This window comes from Anoplophora glabripennis, unplaced genomic scaffold, assembly GCF_000390285.2.
Source record: "Anoplophora glabripennis isolate ALB-LARVAE unplaced genomic scaffold, Agla_2.0 scaffold483, whole genome shotgun sequence".
In the NCBI taxonomy this organism is placed as follows: domain Eukaryota; kingdom Metazoa; phylum Arthropoda; class Insecta; order Coleoptera; family Cerambycidae; genus Anoplophora; species Anoplophora glabripennis.
Genome location: NW_019417794.1, coordinates 351,964 through 367,817, shown reverse-complemented (window position 1 = coordinate 367,817; position 15,854 = coordinate 351,964). Strand labels below are relative to the sequence as shown.

General features: G+C 35.5%; 2 protein-coding genes across 5 annotated transcripts in view; one reads left to right on the top strand and one right to left on the bottom strand.

The window, feature by feature from the left end:
• The first annotated feature begins 556 nt into the window (after nucleotides 1–556).
• Nucleotides 557–1,983, top strand: LOC108910842 (piggyBac transposable element-derived protein 3-like). The gene is made up of 2 exons (XM_018715585.1): nucleotides 557–1,110; nucleotides 1,788–1,983. Exons 1-2 carry the CDS (start codon nucleotides 557–559, stop codon nucleotides 1,981–1,983), a joined length of 750 nt encoding a protein of 249 aa, XP_018571101.1.
• A 4,465-nt stretch (nucleotides 1,984–6,448) lies between these two features.
• The window catches only part of LOC108910846 (hemicentin-2), a 110,964-nt gene continuing 101,558 nt past the window's right edge, over nucleotides 6,449–15,854 (bottom strand). For all 4 annotated transcript variants that reach the window (XM_018715591.1, XM_018715592.1, XM_018715590.1 and 1 more), the window contains 2 exons: nucleotides 10,188–10,487; nucleotides 6,449–7,539 (listed from right to left, as the gene is read on the bottom strand). In XM_018715591.1, coding sequence (XP_018571107.1) covers nucleotides 7,529–7,539; nucleotides 10,188–10,487 — 311 coding nt within the window. In that variant the 3' untranslated portion in view covers nucleotides 6,449–7,528. The remainder of the gene's footprint in view (nucleotides 7,540–10,187; nucleotides 10,488–15,854) is intronic.

The window sequence follows — 15,854 nt, the reverse complement described above, 5'->3', positions numbered from 1 at the left end:
AGGAGATTTCACCTACAACGAAAAATCATTCCCTGAAGCAGATTATTCATCATTTCAAAACAAATCGATTGTTGATTTCTTTGAAATGTTTCTGGACGAAGAAATAATATTATATCTGGTAGAAGAAACAAATAAGTATGCTCTCTTCAAAAACCAACCCGATCCAGGTGTGTCGCCAGATGAAATGAAATGTTTCATTGCCATATTGATTCTTAGCGGTTACAATGATCTACCTAGCAAGCGGATGTATTGGGAACAAAGTTTTGACACCAGAAACGCACTGGTATATAATTCGATGAGGCACAACAGATTCGAGCAAATTTTGAGGTTTCTGCATTTAGCTCCCAACGAAAATATGGATCAAGGTGATAAGCTCTGGAAAATAAGACCGTTCGTAAAGAAAATAAAAGAGAAGTGCAGAAAATATTTTGTTCCTGAAAAAGACTTAGCTTTCGACGAAAGTATGGTCAAGTACTATGGTAAACACAGCTGTAAGCAGTTTCTGAGAGCCAAACCCATACGATTTGGGTATAAGGTCTGATGCCTAAATACCATAATGGGCTACTTGATAGATTTCGAAATATATCAAGGAAAATCTGTAACTCCTGATGTTGATATTGAAAGAAACTTCGTAAAAGCGGCAGCACCATTGGTTAAAATGATAGAAGAACTACCCAATAATCTGAAACCTTTGCAATTTTCTTTTTACTTCGACAATTTATTCACCACTTTTAGTTTATTAACCTACTTACGTTTGAAAGGTTATGGAGGTACGGGGACTATTAGGGAAAACCGTTTACCCAAGAGCTGTCCCTTATCGGATAAAAAGCTACTTGGAAAAAAGGATAGAGGTTATTTCGAAAACACTATTAGTGAGACGGATGGTATTCTAGTAGCTAAGTGGGTTGATAACTCTGTAGTTTGCATTGCTACCAATCAATATGGCATTCATCCGGTGACAAATGTTAGACGTTACTCGCAAAAGGAGAAAAAACACATACAAGTTAACCGACCAGCTTTACTTGCTGAGTACAACAAAAAAATGGGTGGTACAGATCGAATGGACCAAAATGTTGGACAATACAGGATCCAAATAAGGAACAGGAAATGGTATTGGCCATTGTTTACATGGCTGCTTGATATTTCAATCAATAATGCATGGTGTTTATAACGAAAATCCAACAATTCTCAAATAAGCCAAATAAATTTTAGACGTTCCATTGTGCAAGTTTATTTGAAAAAATATGTGTCAGCTCCCAAAGGTACTGGCAGAACTCCATCGCCATTTTCTAATGCACAAGGAGTGATTGATGAAATTAGATATAGCAGGATGGACCACCTTGTCGAAAAAGTTCCAAACGACAAAAGGAGGCGTTGCGCAGGAAGATCTTGTAAGAGTTCACCACGCACCCAGTGCAGAAAATGTGATGTAGAACCCTGCATTGATTGTTTTGTTTTCTACCACACAAACAGTGGTTAATCAAAATGTTAAATATCTAGTTTCTTATTTTTTTGTATAATTTTCAATAAAACTATTTTTGAATACACGTATTTTTTACTCCCAGTAGTTCCTAGCGTTACATATATGTAACACCTTATCCTGAAGGATCTTAAAATATAGTTGCAAAAATTCATGATTTTTTATAAATTTTAACAATAATTTAAACAAAAAATACTAAAATTACAGAAAAAATCAGAAAAAAATAATCTGGGCACTAATGGGTTAACACGTTTAACGAAAAAAGATGTTCCTTTTGTGTGCAAGAAGAACAGAAAATTGCTTTCAGTACACTCAAAAATAAGCTAATAACTAAACCTGTTGTGGCTCTTTATGACCCTAATACGGAAACTGAAGTTCACACAGATGCGTCAAAATTAGGAGTGGGGGCCAGATTATTACAAAGACATCACAACCCTTTGAAACATGTAAAGTACTTCGCCAAACTAGCAAAGAGGAACAGCGATATCATAGTTTTGAATTAGAGGCCCTAGCTGTAGTTAGCTTATTAATACACTTTTTAAAAATTATTATATGGACAAACGGACAAGTAGAAAGAATGAATAGAATAATTTTGTCCTCTCTTGTTACTAGTTTAGGAGAAAGCAAACATAAGTGGGACCAATGTGTTAATAAAGTTCAATTTGGTTATAATATAACAATTAATAAAACTACATTTTTAATATTTTAGGGTAGAATATTAAAAAAAAATTAAACCATTTGAACCATTATGAAGTGTTTTATTTATAAAATTTAGATTTCACTCTCCAAAATTTTGTAGCCTAGGTACCTACCCAAAATCCTTTTAATCTTATGAAGGCAGGAAACTTGTGAAATGCTTTAAACTAAACGCCCTGTATATAGTTTTAATATAAAGCAATGAATTGAACAATTGAATTTTCCGCCACTCTCTACCATGTGATATCCACTACAGATGTGCTGCAATTTTACCATTAATTTCCCTTCGATTCTGCTAAGTCAATCATTTCTCTATATACATTGAAATTTGTGCCCATCACTTGAATCTACCACCAATTTGAATGCTACGCTCTGATTGGTCGAACAAACCGATGGGCGTGACCTAAAAGTGGAGTGGTAACCCCATACCTACTAGCATGTAAAGGCAGACCTGATCCGAAACAGTACACATTTGCTAAGCCAGATAAATGAGGAATACAGCTGTTTTTTCTTGCCGGAATGTCAGGGTATGTCTACAACTTTAAAGTGTAAACTGGTGTATACTGTGTAAAACAAGGAGAAATATATATCCGAGTTACAGGCGATCTAGTTCAAAGGCCCTATCACACCAATTAATTACGTTTGTTTTGACAAATTCTACAATAGATTACCTTTTGTAACATATGTAGTACTTTCATTGGGTATAGTAATGTGAAATAGGATACAAATTGTGCTTTCATTAGAAAAAGAAATTAATAAAGAACTACTCTAAGTAGATTTGACAGGAAATAAAAAAACATAACTGATATAAATTGTCCAAATCACATAGGTGCCGTAAATTTGATGCATAGCCTAATTGACAAGAACAAAATAAATATTTCATCCCAGAAATGATATAATGTTGGATCAAATTATCAGTTCAGTTCTTGATTAGTGTATGAAAGAGTGAAACAACAAAAGGAAGAAACAGATGTGGGATGAGCAGATTTTCGTCCAGAAGTATTGTGTGTACAAAATAGTGTTAGAGAAAAAAAAAGTAGACCATCTGACTTGGAATGCGAAATGCAAAAGAAAAAACATAGTTCGGTAACAATAAATTACGTTCCTCTAAAAGATACGTCTAGACGAAACTGGACACTGGCCCTTATACGATAGTCGTAAGAGGTGTAAATTACTATCGTGCACATCTTTATCCTTCATTAAAGGTTAAAAATTTAGTTTACACATTTGCCTCGATAAAAATGATACTTGTTCCCAATTTTTAAGATTCTAGAATATATTGTAACACAAAATATCTAACTCTGTTATATTATATATTTTGACGACTTGAGAAATGTTATTAAAGAAAGTTGCCTAGAATTAAATAGTCACTAATAAATCAAGAGTAAAATTTGAAACATTTGACCATTTAAGAATAAGCAAAGTTGTCTAGAATTATGTCATTAGTAAACCATTAACAAAATTTGAGGCACCTGATAGCTTAAGACTTAAGAGAAATTGATGAGCTACTGGGTGCGATATCTTCTTTTTCTTCGACTGGGATTCTCGTACAGATATCCCGGCATACATACGCTGTTCGGGAAGAAAACCGCAGGCTAAATTTCCCTACGGTCCCTTTTAAGGTATATCTGCCCACACAGCTCTTAGTTAATTTATCTAGCAAAAATATCACTGCCACGAAATCAGGTAAATAGCGAGCACATAAACTTTAATTTTTGCATGAATTTAATGCCCACTAATATTTCAGAGTCCATATCGACTGACTTAACATAATATAAAGTGTCTTGACTTGACATATATCTACTCTAAGATAACCATTTTCCTATTTACTACACTGATACCCCTGACAAAAATTAGGCCAATAAAACCATTACTGAAATTCGTAATCAACGTTGAAAAATAATTATTTGGACAGGCAGCAGAAGACAATGTTAATTTATGAAATATAATCCATTTATGATAAATCTTCAATGATGTCAGTTCAAAATGGTAGTGTCTATCATTTTGTCATATCTTTGCTGCATTTAGCAAATAAATCTTTCAATCTCCGTCAATACCTGATGTAAGAAGTTCTTTGAATCCTATTTTGCCTCATGGTCACAAAATTTCCAAAAAATAATAAAATATTGCAGATATGATGTTAAAATATATCAAAATTTTAAATAGACAGCTGTATGCACTGAATTATTTGTAAATAATCTTCATGTTTGTTCCCTTATATAGAAGGTTCATATTGCATAAACATAACCTTATTTGAAAATGACAAGACTTAAGTATAGGATAGGAACCTCTAAATTACTGAATATACTGACAGCAGAAGAAACGAGTAATATATTTCATTATTGGCATGACCAGGCCAATTAAGCCGCAATATCCAAATCACATCCAATAGTTCTTCTTCTATAGTAACTAAACTTAGATCAATGTAGAGGACAGTAACTGTATTATCATTAAAGGTAACTAAAGAAAGAAGTTGCAATCATTTAGCTAAATCAAACAATTCCATCCACAGTATCCAACTAGTAGGTAGTCTTAATGATTTTTCAGATATCACAGTAATATGGCAAACTTTGTAGGAAATACTAAAATAACTTCAGTCCAAAATTGTAACATTGTTTATATAATTTAATTTAAAAAATTAAAAAATAAATACATATTTATTTTGCATTGAAAATACAAGTTCTTTTATTCAATCTAATTTGTTACAAAATAAACATATGCCTAAAAAATGACAAAACTATTATTAATAATGTAGTCCTGTAAGAAAGGTATTTGTAATTCTTCTCATGTGGAGTAGAATGTCTTCTTTATGTCTTCTATTTGTTTTCTTGAAGTCTATTAAATATCTGAACTTAAATACAAAGTACACTAATATGTCATTCATTTGTCATTGTGTTTTTGTAAATTATTAGTGAAGGAAAGGACAGGTCGGTTTTCAAAAATTTACTTGCAGTACAGGTAGATTACTTCACGTTTCATATAGCAGTGATAAAAAAAATGTTTTCCAATACATGTTGTTACGTGTTACTTATAACGTATTTATGTTTTATTGTGAGGACATTCAAAGGCTCACCAGAATAGAAGAGAACATATGTACCGAGTTTTTTTATAAAATCTAAGGGGATAAGACAAGAATAGTATATTTTCCCATTATTCTGTTATAATTTAAAAATATAGTAATTAAATTTTAAAAAGACTGACAAATGTAAAACGTAGGTCCACTTGTATCAAAGCAATCATAAGTAATTATTATTAACTAGGCTTGTAACGAATAACATATTGAGCGTTTTATTGAATACCAAATATTTGGTTGCTTTATCTGGCAAATAACCGAATATTAAACTGAATAATATTAAGCAGTCAGCATTATAGAGACATAGGGAGACTTAGTATGAAATTAATTAGTAAAATTTTGGTAAATTTCTGATTTAATTATAAACTAAATAGTAGTGGTTGAACTTTAAGCACTATTTACTATTTCCAACCTAACCTCGATATTTAAAGAGCATTATTGTGTCAATACATAAATTGTGGCCAAAAAGCACAGCGTTAATGACACTAAGTTTAGGATTTAAAAAAATCTCTATTTTAATTTTAATGTAGATAACAATTCTTGATTTTAGACGAAAATTTAAATCTTTAATCTGATGAAGATAATTATTATATAGAGAGGATATTGCTGATTTGTTATAATTAAAAAATTTAGTTATATTTTAATTTAAAATTAATTACTTTAAAATATATTTGTTTTTTGCTAACTAATCTCTTAGTATTTGATATTCGACCAAATAGTGTACCACTATTCGGTATTCGGCCGAATACCAAGAAATTGACCTAACAAGTAGTACATCGAATGGTAGCAAAATATTCGTTATAATCCTAGTATTAATTAGATAGGGATTATATAGGTCACACCAGAGATGAACTTCAAAGTTAATAGAATATTAAGTGCAATAAATATAAATTAATAAAATATATTAAAATTAGTAGTAAAATACAAATGAATGTTTATATATATATCACATATTTTCAATGCAGTTATATAACTACCTTCTGGATTACCAAAGCCTCAATGCTCCAAACAAATTATCATTTCAGAAGTCATTCGCTAAAGCCATTTTGTTGAATTTGATTTTTTTCAGTGTTGCACCAACTTTTTTTTTAATGGGACTTTTATGAGTGATAGTGCACACCAAGTATTACAATATACATATATTATTTCAATTACTGTATGTCATAGGGAACACTGAAATAATTATTATTATACTTTTATTTTTTTTAATGTGTAATTCGAAAAATCCAGAAAAATATAAATATGCTCTTTAAAGCTAAAACCTCGCGTTAGTTATAACTTTCTAGCTCAATTGTATCTTTCAATGATAGAGATTGTACATCAAGTCGATATTAAAACATAATTTCGACATAGGTTGTCATTTGGGGGCCCACTCGTCATACTTATCCCGCTATATCCTTTGGACAGTTATAGCTGATAAGCAATGCATCTAAACCACACTTCCTCTAATTCGTCACAACACTAATACATTGTTAAATTAAATTATAATCGCCAACCTTCACATTGCACTTTACGATTTCTGATCTCGCCATATTTGGCAAATTTTCCTTACTTTAATCAAAATTTACTTATCATTTCCAAAATATAAATGGTGAGTTTCAAAACCATGATATAATTTATTACTTGTCTACTTAATCTTACAAATATCAATATTCTGGGAAGAGCCTTTGAATGTATCTTAGAATCATAATGAAAATAAATGTTGTAATTATTGTGAGAGTTCTTGATCGCATCATTCATTGTTTAACGTTGACCACTTGATTTGACCACAGAAAAATTTTAACAAAGTTTTGAAGACGTTTTAAATTTTTAAATATAGTACTTACGATCGCTTACGACAGTCTCACCTAAAAAAAGATTTTTTTTCTTAAAAATTAAGTTTAATCGCTAACATTTCCTGCAAAGTCTGTAAATAAGCTTCCGCAATTTCCAAATATTCTATAAAACTTCTTCAAAGAGGTTTGTTATCGAAAAGCACCTACGAATCTATAAAGATTAAATACTCTTCAGTCTTCATTTTTCTAAACATATTTTCTTTGGTTGTTGGAAGGTCACTGAGTAGCAATGTTACACATTTTGATTATGTAATGTTTTTAATTATACAATATTCACAACAGATATGTAAAATAATGAGAAGCCAAGCAAGTACAGAAAGTACCTCTAAATCTGCAGAGACAAAAAAATGTATAAAACACATCTATATTCCACTACTGTTCAGTTACACATACTTTTGTAACCGTGTTAGGTTTGACTAGCTCTCATAGCCATAAAAACCATATTTAATAGTTATCTAAAATAAAAACAAAAAATGACCTAAATATTATTCATTAAAAAGACACATCTGAAATGTCTTGTCCTAACCAACACCTAAAAAATAGCTTTAATAGATAAGACTTTACCATTTCTGCATTTTATTTTAGGAGTGCTTATTCAAATGGCATCCCTGCACATAAAATTTTTTTATTTATTTATTTTTTTAATTAGCTTAGACCAGAGCGTGTGCAGTCGGTTTAAGTTAAAACTTACTATTTTCTGTAATTGTTACATAAATAGCTGTCAAATAAAAAATTTAATATTTTAAAATGGATATGGTAAAAATGTGTTACTATTTTAAAAGAAATATTAGTGAGCTTTTACCTAAAAATTAATACTATATTCTAATTTAGCATCCTCAGAAACTCTCTCTACCAATTTGAATGAAATAATTTTAAAAGTCCTGGAGAAATAGATGCCCATACAGTAGTTTTACTTTTGTGTCACCATTAACTTAAAAATTGTTAAAGTTAGCATTTTCTTATTTAGTAGATCAAAATATTTAGCATAGGCATCTATCTGACCCTAAGATTTTCACGTTTATTGATAACATAAGACACAACAAAAAAATATATGGCAATGGAAGAAACAAAATAATATAACATTAAATAACTAAACAATTCTCTCTATTTCAACCAATTTTTCAATTTTCATTTTCTATACAATTTTCAACTCTTATTATTTCTCTTTTTAACCCTTGCCTAGAAATTTCCCCACGTCTGCCTAATTTTATTTGCTAAACCCCCACTAGTACAAAGCGGTGATAATTATTTAGTTATTTAATGTTGGAATGATGCGAATATTTTTTACCATTATGTGAATGTTTTCAATAAATGTGAAAGTGTTAGGTGCATATAGGTTTTTACATTAACTTATTTTTAATGGCTAGATAAAAGATAAAAGAAAGTTTTCTCGATAGCATAATACAAAATAAAAAGTAAAAGGGAATCTTATCTAACTTTGATACACAGCCACACAAAAAAAATAGTTTTTTTGGGTCTGAAGGTCAGTCTATGTCTACCACATGTTTTCGGGGTCACTGAATCCGAATCCGTGATCCATTTAACCCCATTACGTCAGGTTTTACCAATAACCCCATATGACCTCATAATCCAAGCTGTCAAGTCCCATTACACACAATGATCCTGTAAGAGAGCTGTGCACCCACAATAACCTAATCCTATACATTCAACTTCAAACCCCTTAATCCCATAACTCTATAACTGATAATAAACACGTTACTTAGTAGTTTAACTTGATCTCTCATCACGGGATATATCAGGGCTATATAAACAAAATATATTTAACCTTATAATCCTCAAATCCCCTAACCCCCTAACCCTATACGCCTATAACCCCATAACTCCAATAACCACATCACATAGTAGTTCAATTATTTGATGCAAGGAACATAGTCTATATCATTATTGGCTCCCAGTTTTATCATCTCCAGTAGATTCTCTGACAATATCAAAAATATGCCAAATGAAGCTTTATTCTGCGTATGCTAAACCAACTGTGTCTGCCTCCAGGGTAACTCCTCGCGGTGACGGTGGGCAACGGAGTAATCCGTTATCCGGCTGAGTCTATGGCTCATGGCTTTCATGCCGTCATGGCAGGCACAGGTGGAAGACGTACGAGACAAGGTTTCGGATCCCCAGAATCGACCCCACGAAATAAAACTTCATACGCATGATATTTTTTAAACTGACCAAGAATCTACTGGAGATGAGAAATTGGAAGCCAATGAAGATATACACTATGTTATTTGCATCAAACAATCAAACTACTGCGTAACATGGTTATTGAAGTTATGGGGTTAAGCGGTTATAGGGTTGGGGGATTATAGGGTTAAATTTGTTTATTGAGCCCTGTTATATGTCGCGATGAGAGATCAAGTCACACTACTGAGTAACAAACTTAGCAGGGTTATCGGTGATAGGGTTATGGGATTATACGGTTATGGAGTTAGGAGGTTTGAGATTGAATGTATAGGATTATAATAGGGTTATTGTGGGTACTCAGCTCTCTTTTCATGATCGTTGTGTGTAATAGGACTTGACAGCTTGGGATATGAGGTTATTGGTAAAATTTGACATGGGGATAAATGGTTCGCGGATTCCGATTCAGCGACCCCGAAAACATGTAATAAACACAGGCTGACCTTTAGACCCGAAAAACGATTATTTTTTGTGTGGTTGTGTAATTATTCATCTTCTAATTAAATACTCTGCATTTTATTCCTTCATAAGACAAATGACAAAATATTAATTAAAAGAATAATACTAGTTATGAATAACTTTGGTTATATACCTAGAGATACATATTGGTGTTGATCACGCAAAAGGGCATAAGAACCGCAAAAATGCAATTTGAGTCATTTCTAACGACAACAATATAAAGAAAAATAATTTTAATTCAAAAATATACTTTAGTCGACTTTTTTTTGTCACTTACGTTCATTTGCAAGATCGACAACAATATGTAGACTACCTTAACTCACCTTTGGCTTGACGATAAAACACTGACAATTTAAACTAGTATTGTAGGTTTTACTAGTATTAAAACATAGTACCTACATTTAAGTGGAGCAAAACTGCAATTTATATTAAATAAGCTACTTACCATTCAGAACATGTAAATATACACTGGCTGAATCTAAATTTGAGGGACTACATGTATAATTTCCAGAATCCTCTGGCCTTGTTCGAAAAATTGTGATTGTACTAATAGTTGTGTCTGAACCTTTCCTTACGATTCTAATATCTATTTGACCCTGATCATATTTTAATACCCGCTCACCGTCATGATACCAAAAAATGTATGCTGGTTCTTCAAGGGACTGGGTTATCACACATTTCAGCTGTACTGTACTTCCCCTTTTGACATATATGTCTGACTCTCCTTCAATCTCAATTTTAGGTACTGCAACATTAAAAAATATACAGTTTAATAGCATGCCAAGTATCAACGAGATAAGCCCACAATTTTATTATTCATAGAAAATAAATTTAAAGTTTCAGAGGATAGATTAAAATTGAGTAAATTTATGACTGGTTATGTTTTTATCACTTCCGGTTTTTTGCACCATTGAATAAGGTTTCATTGGTTTATCTCTAAAACGAGAGATATGGTGGAATGAGTACCATCCAACTACTGTGTTGGACAACGACATGGTTCCCTACAAATGATATTTATCATTATACATTCCTTCAGTCATATTTCTTTGCCTATTCATATTATCACTGTAATTATAAGAACTGATTACTGTTAAGAGATTAGGAAAGTAACTATTTCGAGGCAGGATTGAACAATTTCACATATACTATTTTAGTTCCAACCATAAAAATAAATTATACTCATAATATTTTTAACAAAGTTGACAATTTATTAAGAGTTCTTTGTCACTGCATTGTAGATATTCGTGTTTGTCTCAAGGAAGAAAGTTTAATTTTTTCAAAACGATAGTAACTAAGACCCTGACTATAATAAACCATTACTTATTTTTTCTGGAACAGGTTCAAGTATTGCTCTAGCATAAAAGATAAGTTTCTTCAAAAGAAGTACAGATATTGAATATTTCAACTTCTCTTATTATTAATTCAACTGTATCAATAAAGATTTGCAAGTAGCTCAATAAATTGCATTTTTTTGTTCCAGGTAATCACAATAAAATATTAAAATTTATAGTGGCAGAAATAAAGTCATTACCTATGTAACAAAGTGATTTGGACAACAAACTTTTGAATTTTTGATGATTTTAAATAACACAGCTACAATACGTATTACTTATTAGTTATTCGTGTTTCTGTTGTAAACAACAAAGCTTTTTGAAAACTAACAAGAATAAGAAAAGTTTTAGAATTAAATTCCCTATAAAATAAAGTAATAATTTTCTAAGTCCGCCAATGGACTAAAAAATTCTGTCACAGTTTAATGGTGCATCATCCCTCCATTATCAACCCTTTAAAATACTTCAATAGAACTCTACTTACTGTCGATTAATGCTCTTGGAACACTCACCCCGTGTACCAAATTTGGTTTTTCTATGTTCAAGTATAACTGAGATACTGATTTTTTGCAAAATTTGAAACCTCAATTTCAAAGCCTATAACTTCTCAGTGGTGCAGCTTAGTATAAAGGTAAGTTGCATTAAATCACCATATTTTGGATTCTCCTACATGCCCCTGCTCTGTCGGTTTATCATTTAATGTGTCTCAAAATAGGATGCCTTACTTCAATTTATAGACATAAGCTAATATTATATTTAACCCTCTTATCCTTTATATTCAAAGGCTACAACTGTGATATGTATATTCACATGGTGCTTTTTTAATACTGTATGAAACAAAATATTATTACCAGTTCTAAAAAGCATACAAATGTACAGGGAGAGATTATCAAAATTGCTTCTATTATATTGGCAAAACAAATCAAAATGAAATGTGGGCTAATTTCTTAAAATTAAAATTATGAATCACATCCAAATAAAAAGTCACACATTGTAAAATATATATGGGACGATCCACGTCAAATCGATCAAGCCTGTGCCCAAAATTTAAGAGCACCTACGAAGATGGTTTTCGGTTTAAAAAATTCGTGTTTCCAAGTAATTTGAGATGCTAATAGGCAAAATTGAAAAATCTAAGATGGCGGACATAATATGGCGCCTAGAAGTATGAGAAAAATAAAGAATCGTCCGATAAACTTCTCACAGTAATCAGATTAACGACAAATTCATACCCAAATAGTCTGAACAGGTGCCCTTGACATCGAAATTCCGGAGAGCGAAAACAGCAAGGGGGTAATCGAGAGCAGGCATAAGTTGGCGAGAACGCCTCCACAGAGACGAGGATCATGTCCCGAAAAGATGTGGCAGGGAGGAAGAGAGGAGTCCCAAGGTCAGAAGGATGAAGAGGGCCGCAAGGCAAAGAGGAAGAGGGAAGAAGAGACCCGTCGTAAAGACAAGGGTGTAGAGTTAGAGACATTGGATGCTAAGGCCATAGGGTTAACCCTAAGGGAAGAAATACAGAAGGTTGAAAGGTAGCTCCAGACCATCGCACAAGTATGCGAGGAGCGGAATACTAAAAGTATAATAAAAGAGTCATCGTCCAGGCTGAAGATTACTAGAATGAAGCTACAATCTCATGAGGTCCTAAAAAGGCTGGAGGAGGGAACACTGAGTTGTGATAACAGTGAAAAAGAAAAGGAAAATATGCAAAGGCTAGTTTCAGAGAACGAGAGCTTAAAGAAGGACGTCTACAGACTGAGCGCGGAAATAGAGAATCTTAAGGAGAGGGAGCTAGGTCCAAGCGAGAGCCGGAACAGGAGCTCAGTTATGGACGAAAAGATGCTGGAGGGGGCAAAGTGTTTGGAGGACATTCGCCGCCTGAAAGACAAAGAGTGGAAGGAGGAGTTTTTTAAAGCGGCCTTCATGGAGGTGGGATCACCCCTTATGGCGGACAAAGAAGCGGACCTGGTAGTTTTGCAGGAGAGGGATGTTGGGGCAGGAAGAAACGCAAGCATCAGCAAGGTGCTCTTGGATAGATATCCGGAGGTTCTGGAGATGGAGGGTAGGGTAACTGCACTGTCTGTTAACACCAGGGTAGAAACGAAGGAGGGGGAGATAGAAAGGATTAAGAATATATATATAAGGCAGAGATCAATGAACCGCAGGATTGGTACGACGCGCTAGGGGATATTAGGGACCGTATGATCCGAAACAGGAGTACTGTGGCGTTGTATCCGCCAACACCCGACAGAAGAGGGGCATTAACAAGAAAGGTGGCGGAGAAGATTTTCAGGGGCTCAGGAATAAGATGCTTGATATACGTGGATCAGGAGATGCATCAGAACAAGGTGAGAGCGAAGAAAACGGAGGTGGTAATGATCAGCCATGAGGGAAAGTCGTACGCCGATCTATTAAAAGAAGTGAAAGAGAAGGTTGCGCCGAAATCGGACGCGGCAAAAGGAATTAGGGTAATAAGAAAGGCTAAAGATGGTAAGATGATTATTGTCATGGACAAAAGTCAGACGAGCGCGATGGAAACGCTACGGACAGGATTAAGGGACATGGTAGGAGAACGGCAAATTAAGGTGCTGGGGGGATGAAAGAAAAAGTAGTGGTCATCAAGGATATGGATGAGCTGGTCACTAAAGAGGACGTGATGGAGGCCATTAGGGACGAATTGGGTATCCGAGGCGAGGAGTACAAAATGGGGGAGTTGCGACCATGCTACGGTGGAAATCAAGCGGTGTCGTTGAGGCTTCCCCAAGATAAGGCAGAGCAACTGTTGGGGGCGGGCAGACTGAGGGTCGGGCTAAATTCCTGCTCGGTGACAGAGAGGCTGAGGGTAATACAGTGTTATAGGTGTTGGGGGTATGGTCACACAAGAAAGGAATGCAGAGGAGAGGATCGCAGCCTATGTTGTAGAAGATGCGGGATCGAGAGGCATAAGGCGGAGACCTGTGGGGAGGAAGCAAAATGTTTGAACTGTAAGGAGTCGGGCCACGTGGCAGGCTCGGGGTCGTGTCCTGAGTTCCGTAGGGCTTTGACGGGAGCAAGGGCAATGGCTAAGATCGGGGGAAAGCTCTAAGTGGCGCTACTTAAATAAATAAATGAACACTCAGGATATTAGGATAATCCAATCAAATCTGGATAGACAGGGTAGCCCACGACATAGCGTTCGCCACCGCGGCAGAGTTGTGTGTGGCCTTGTTAGTGATAGGTGAGCCAAATAAGGCATTGGCGGCTAAAGGCAGGTGGATTGCAGACAAAAATGTTGACGTGGCGGTCTTCATACGAAATAGAAATATTAAGGTGACCAATGTGAAGATAAAATCGGGTTTTTTAGTTCTGCGGCTCGCGGAAATGAGCCTAATATGCTGTTATATTTCCCCTAATTTACATCAGAGGTTTTTTGAGAAGAAGGTGGATGAAATCCTCAGAGCATGCGCGGAAGAAAACGGGAAATACATTTTACTGGGGGACGTCAACGCTAAGTCTGGCTGCTGGGGTTCCCCGGTGACTGACAGAAGAAGCTCATATCTGACAGAGGGAATGGCCGCTCTGGATTTGGTCATTTTAAATAATGGAGAGAAACCGACTTTCGTCAGGGGACGGGGGATGTCTTACATCGACATAACGTGTGCTTCGTAGAGTTTGGCACGCCAGACAAGAGACTGGGAGGTCCTGGACCAGGAGACAGGGACCAATCACCAGTATATTTTCTTTACGGTGAAGGGACAAAAGGTGCCATACATAAGGACACAGCCCAGAGATAAGGATTGGGAGGTGTTCAAGGCTTTGATGGGGATAAGCGATCTCAGGCGCGGACAAGCGAGCTCGGTCAGCAGCTTCACAAAAGCGATGCAAGACGCTTATAGAGATTACTTGGGCCCTAAGACAGTTAGTCGGGACGGGGAAATGCCATACTGGTGGGACCAGGCCATCGCGGAGGCTAGGAAAAACTGTGGCAGGCAGAGGAGAGCGCTAGGGAGAGCCAGGACGAGAGACAGGGAGGAAATAGACAGTCTGGAAGAGGAGTACAAGAACTCGAGAAGGGAACTCAAGAATTTAATCAAGAGATCCAAAAGGACACATTGGAAGAGTATGATCGAGGAAACGGAAAATAACATCTGGGGTGATGCATTTAAAATCGTTATGGGCAAGTTGGGTGGTAAGCCATATGAGATAGATGGGGAGACTAAACAGGAGATTGCCAGACAGCTCTTTCCGGTGGTAGCAGAAAACAGGTCGGAGAGGCTGCCAACGGGGGAGCGGGTGGAGTTCTCAGCGAAGCAGCTGTCCCTAGCCCTCGAGGACCTGAAGGTGGAAAAAGCACCGGGCCCAGACGGTCTACCGGCGGAGGCATTGAGAGAAGCAGGGAAAGCCGCGGGAAACTGGATGCTTGATATACTAAATAGGTGCATAGGTGACCGGAGGTTCCCAAATAACTGGAAAATGGCTCAATTGGTGCTTATTCCTAAAGGTGAACGGGGAAGGAACAAGTACAGACCAATTTGCTTGCTAAACACCATTAGCAAGTTATATGAAGCGCTGCTGAGACACAGGCTGGAGGTAGAGATCGAAGAGAGGGGAGGATTGTCTAATAGACAGTACGGCTTTAGGAAGGGCAGGTCGACCATCCACGCGATAAGGGACGTCCTGGATGTGCCCAGAAGAACGAAATGGGCGGTGGTGGTAGCCCTGGACGTGAATAACGCTTTCAACTCGGTCAGGTGGGGTGTTATAAGGGAGGAGTTAGCCAGGAGGGAGATCTCAGCATACCT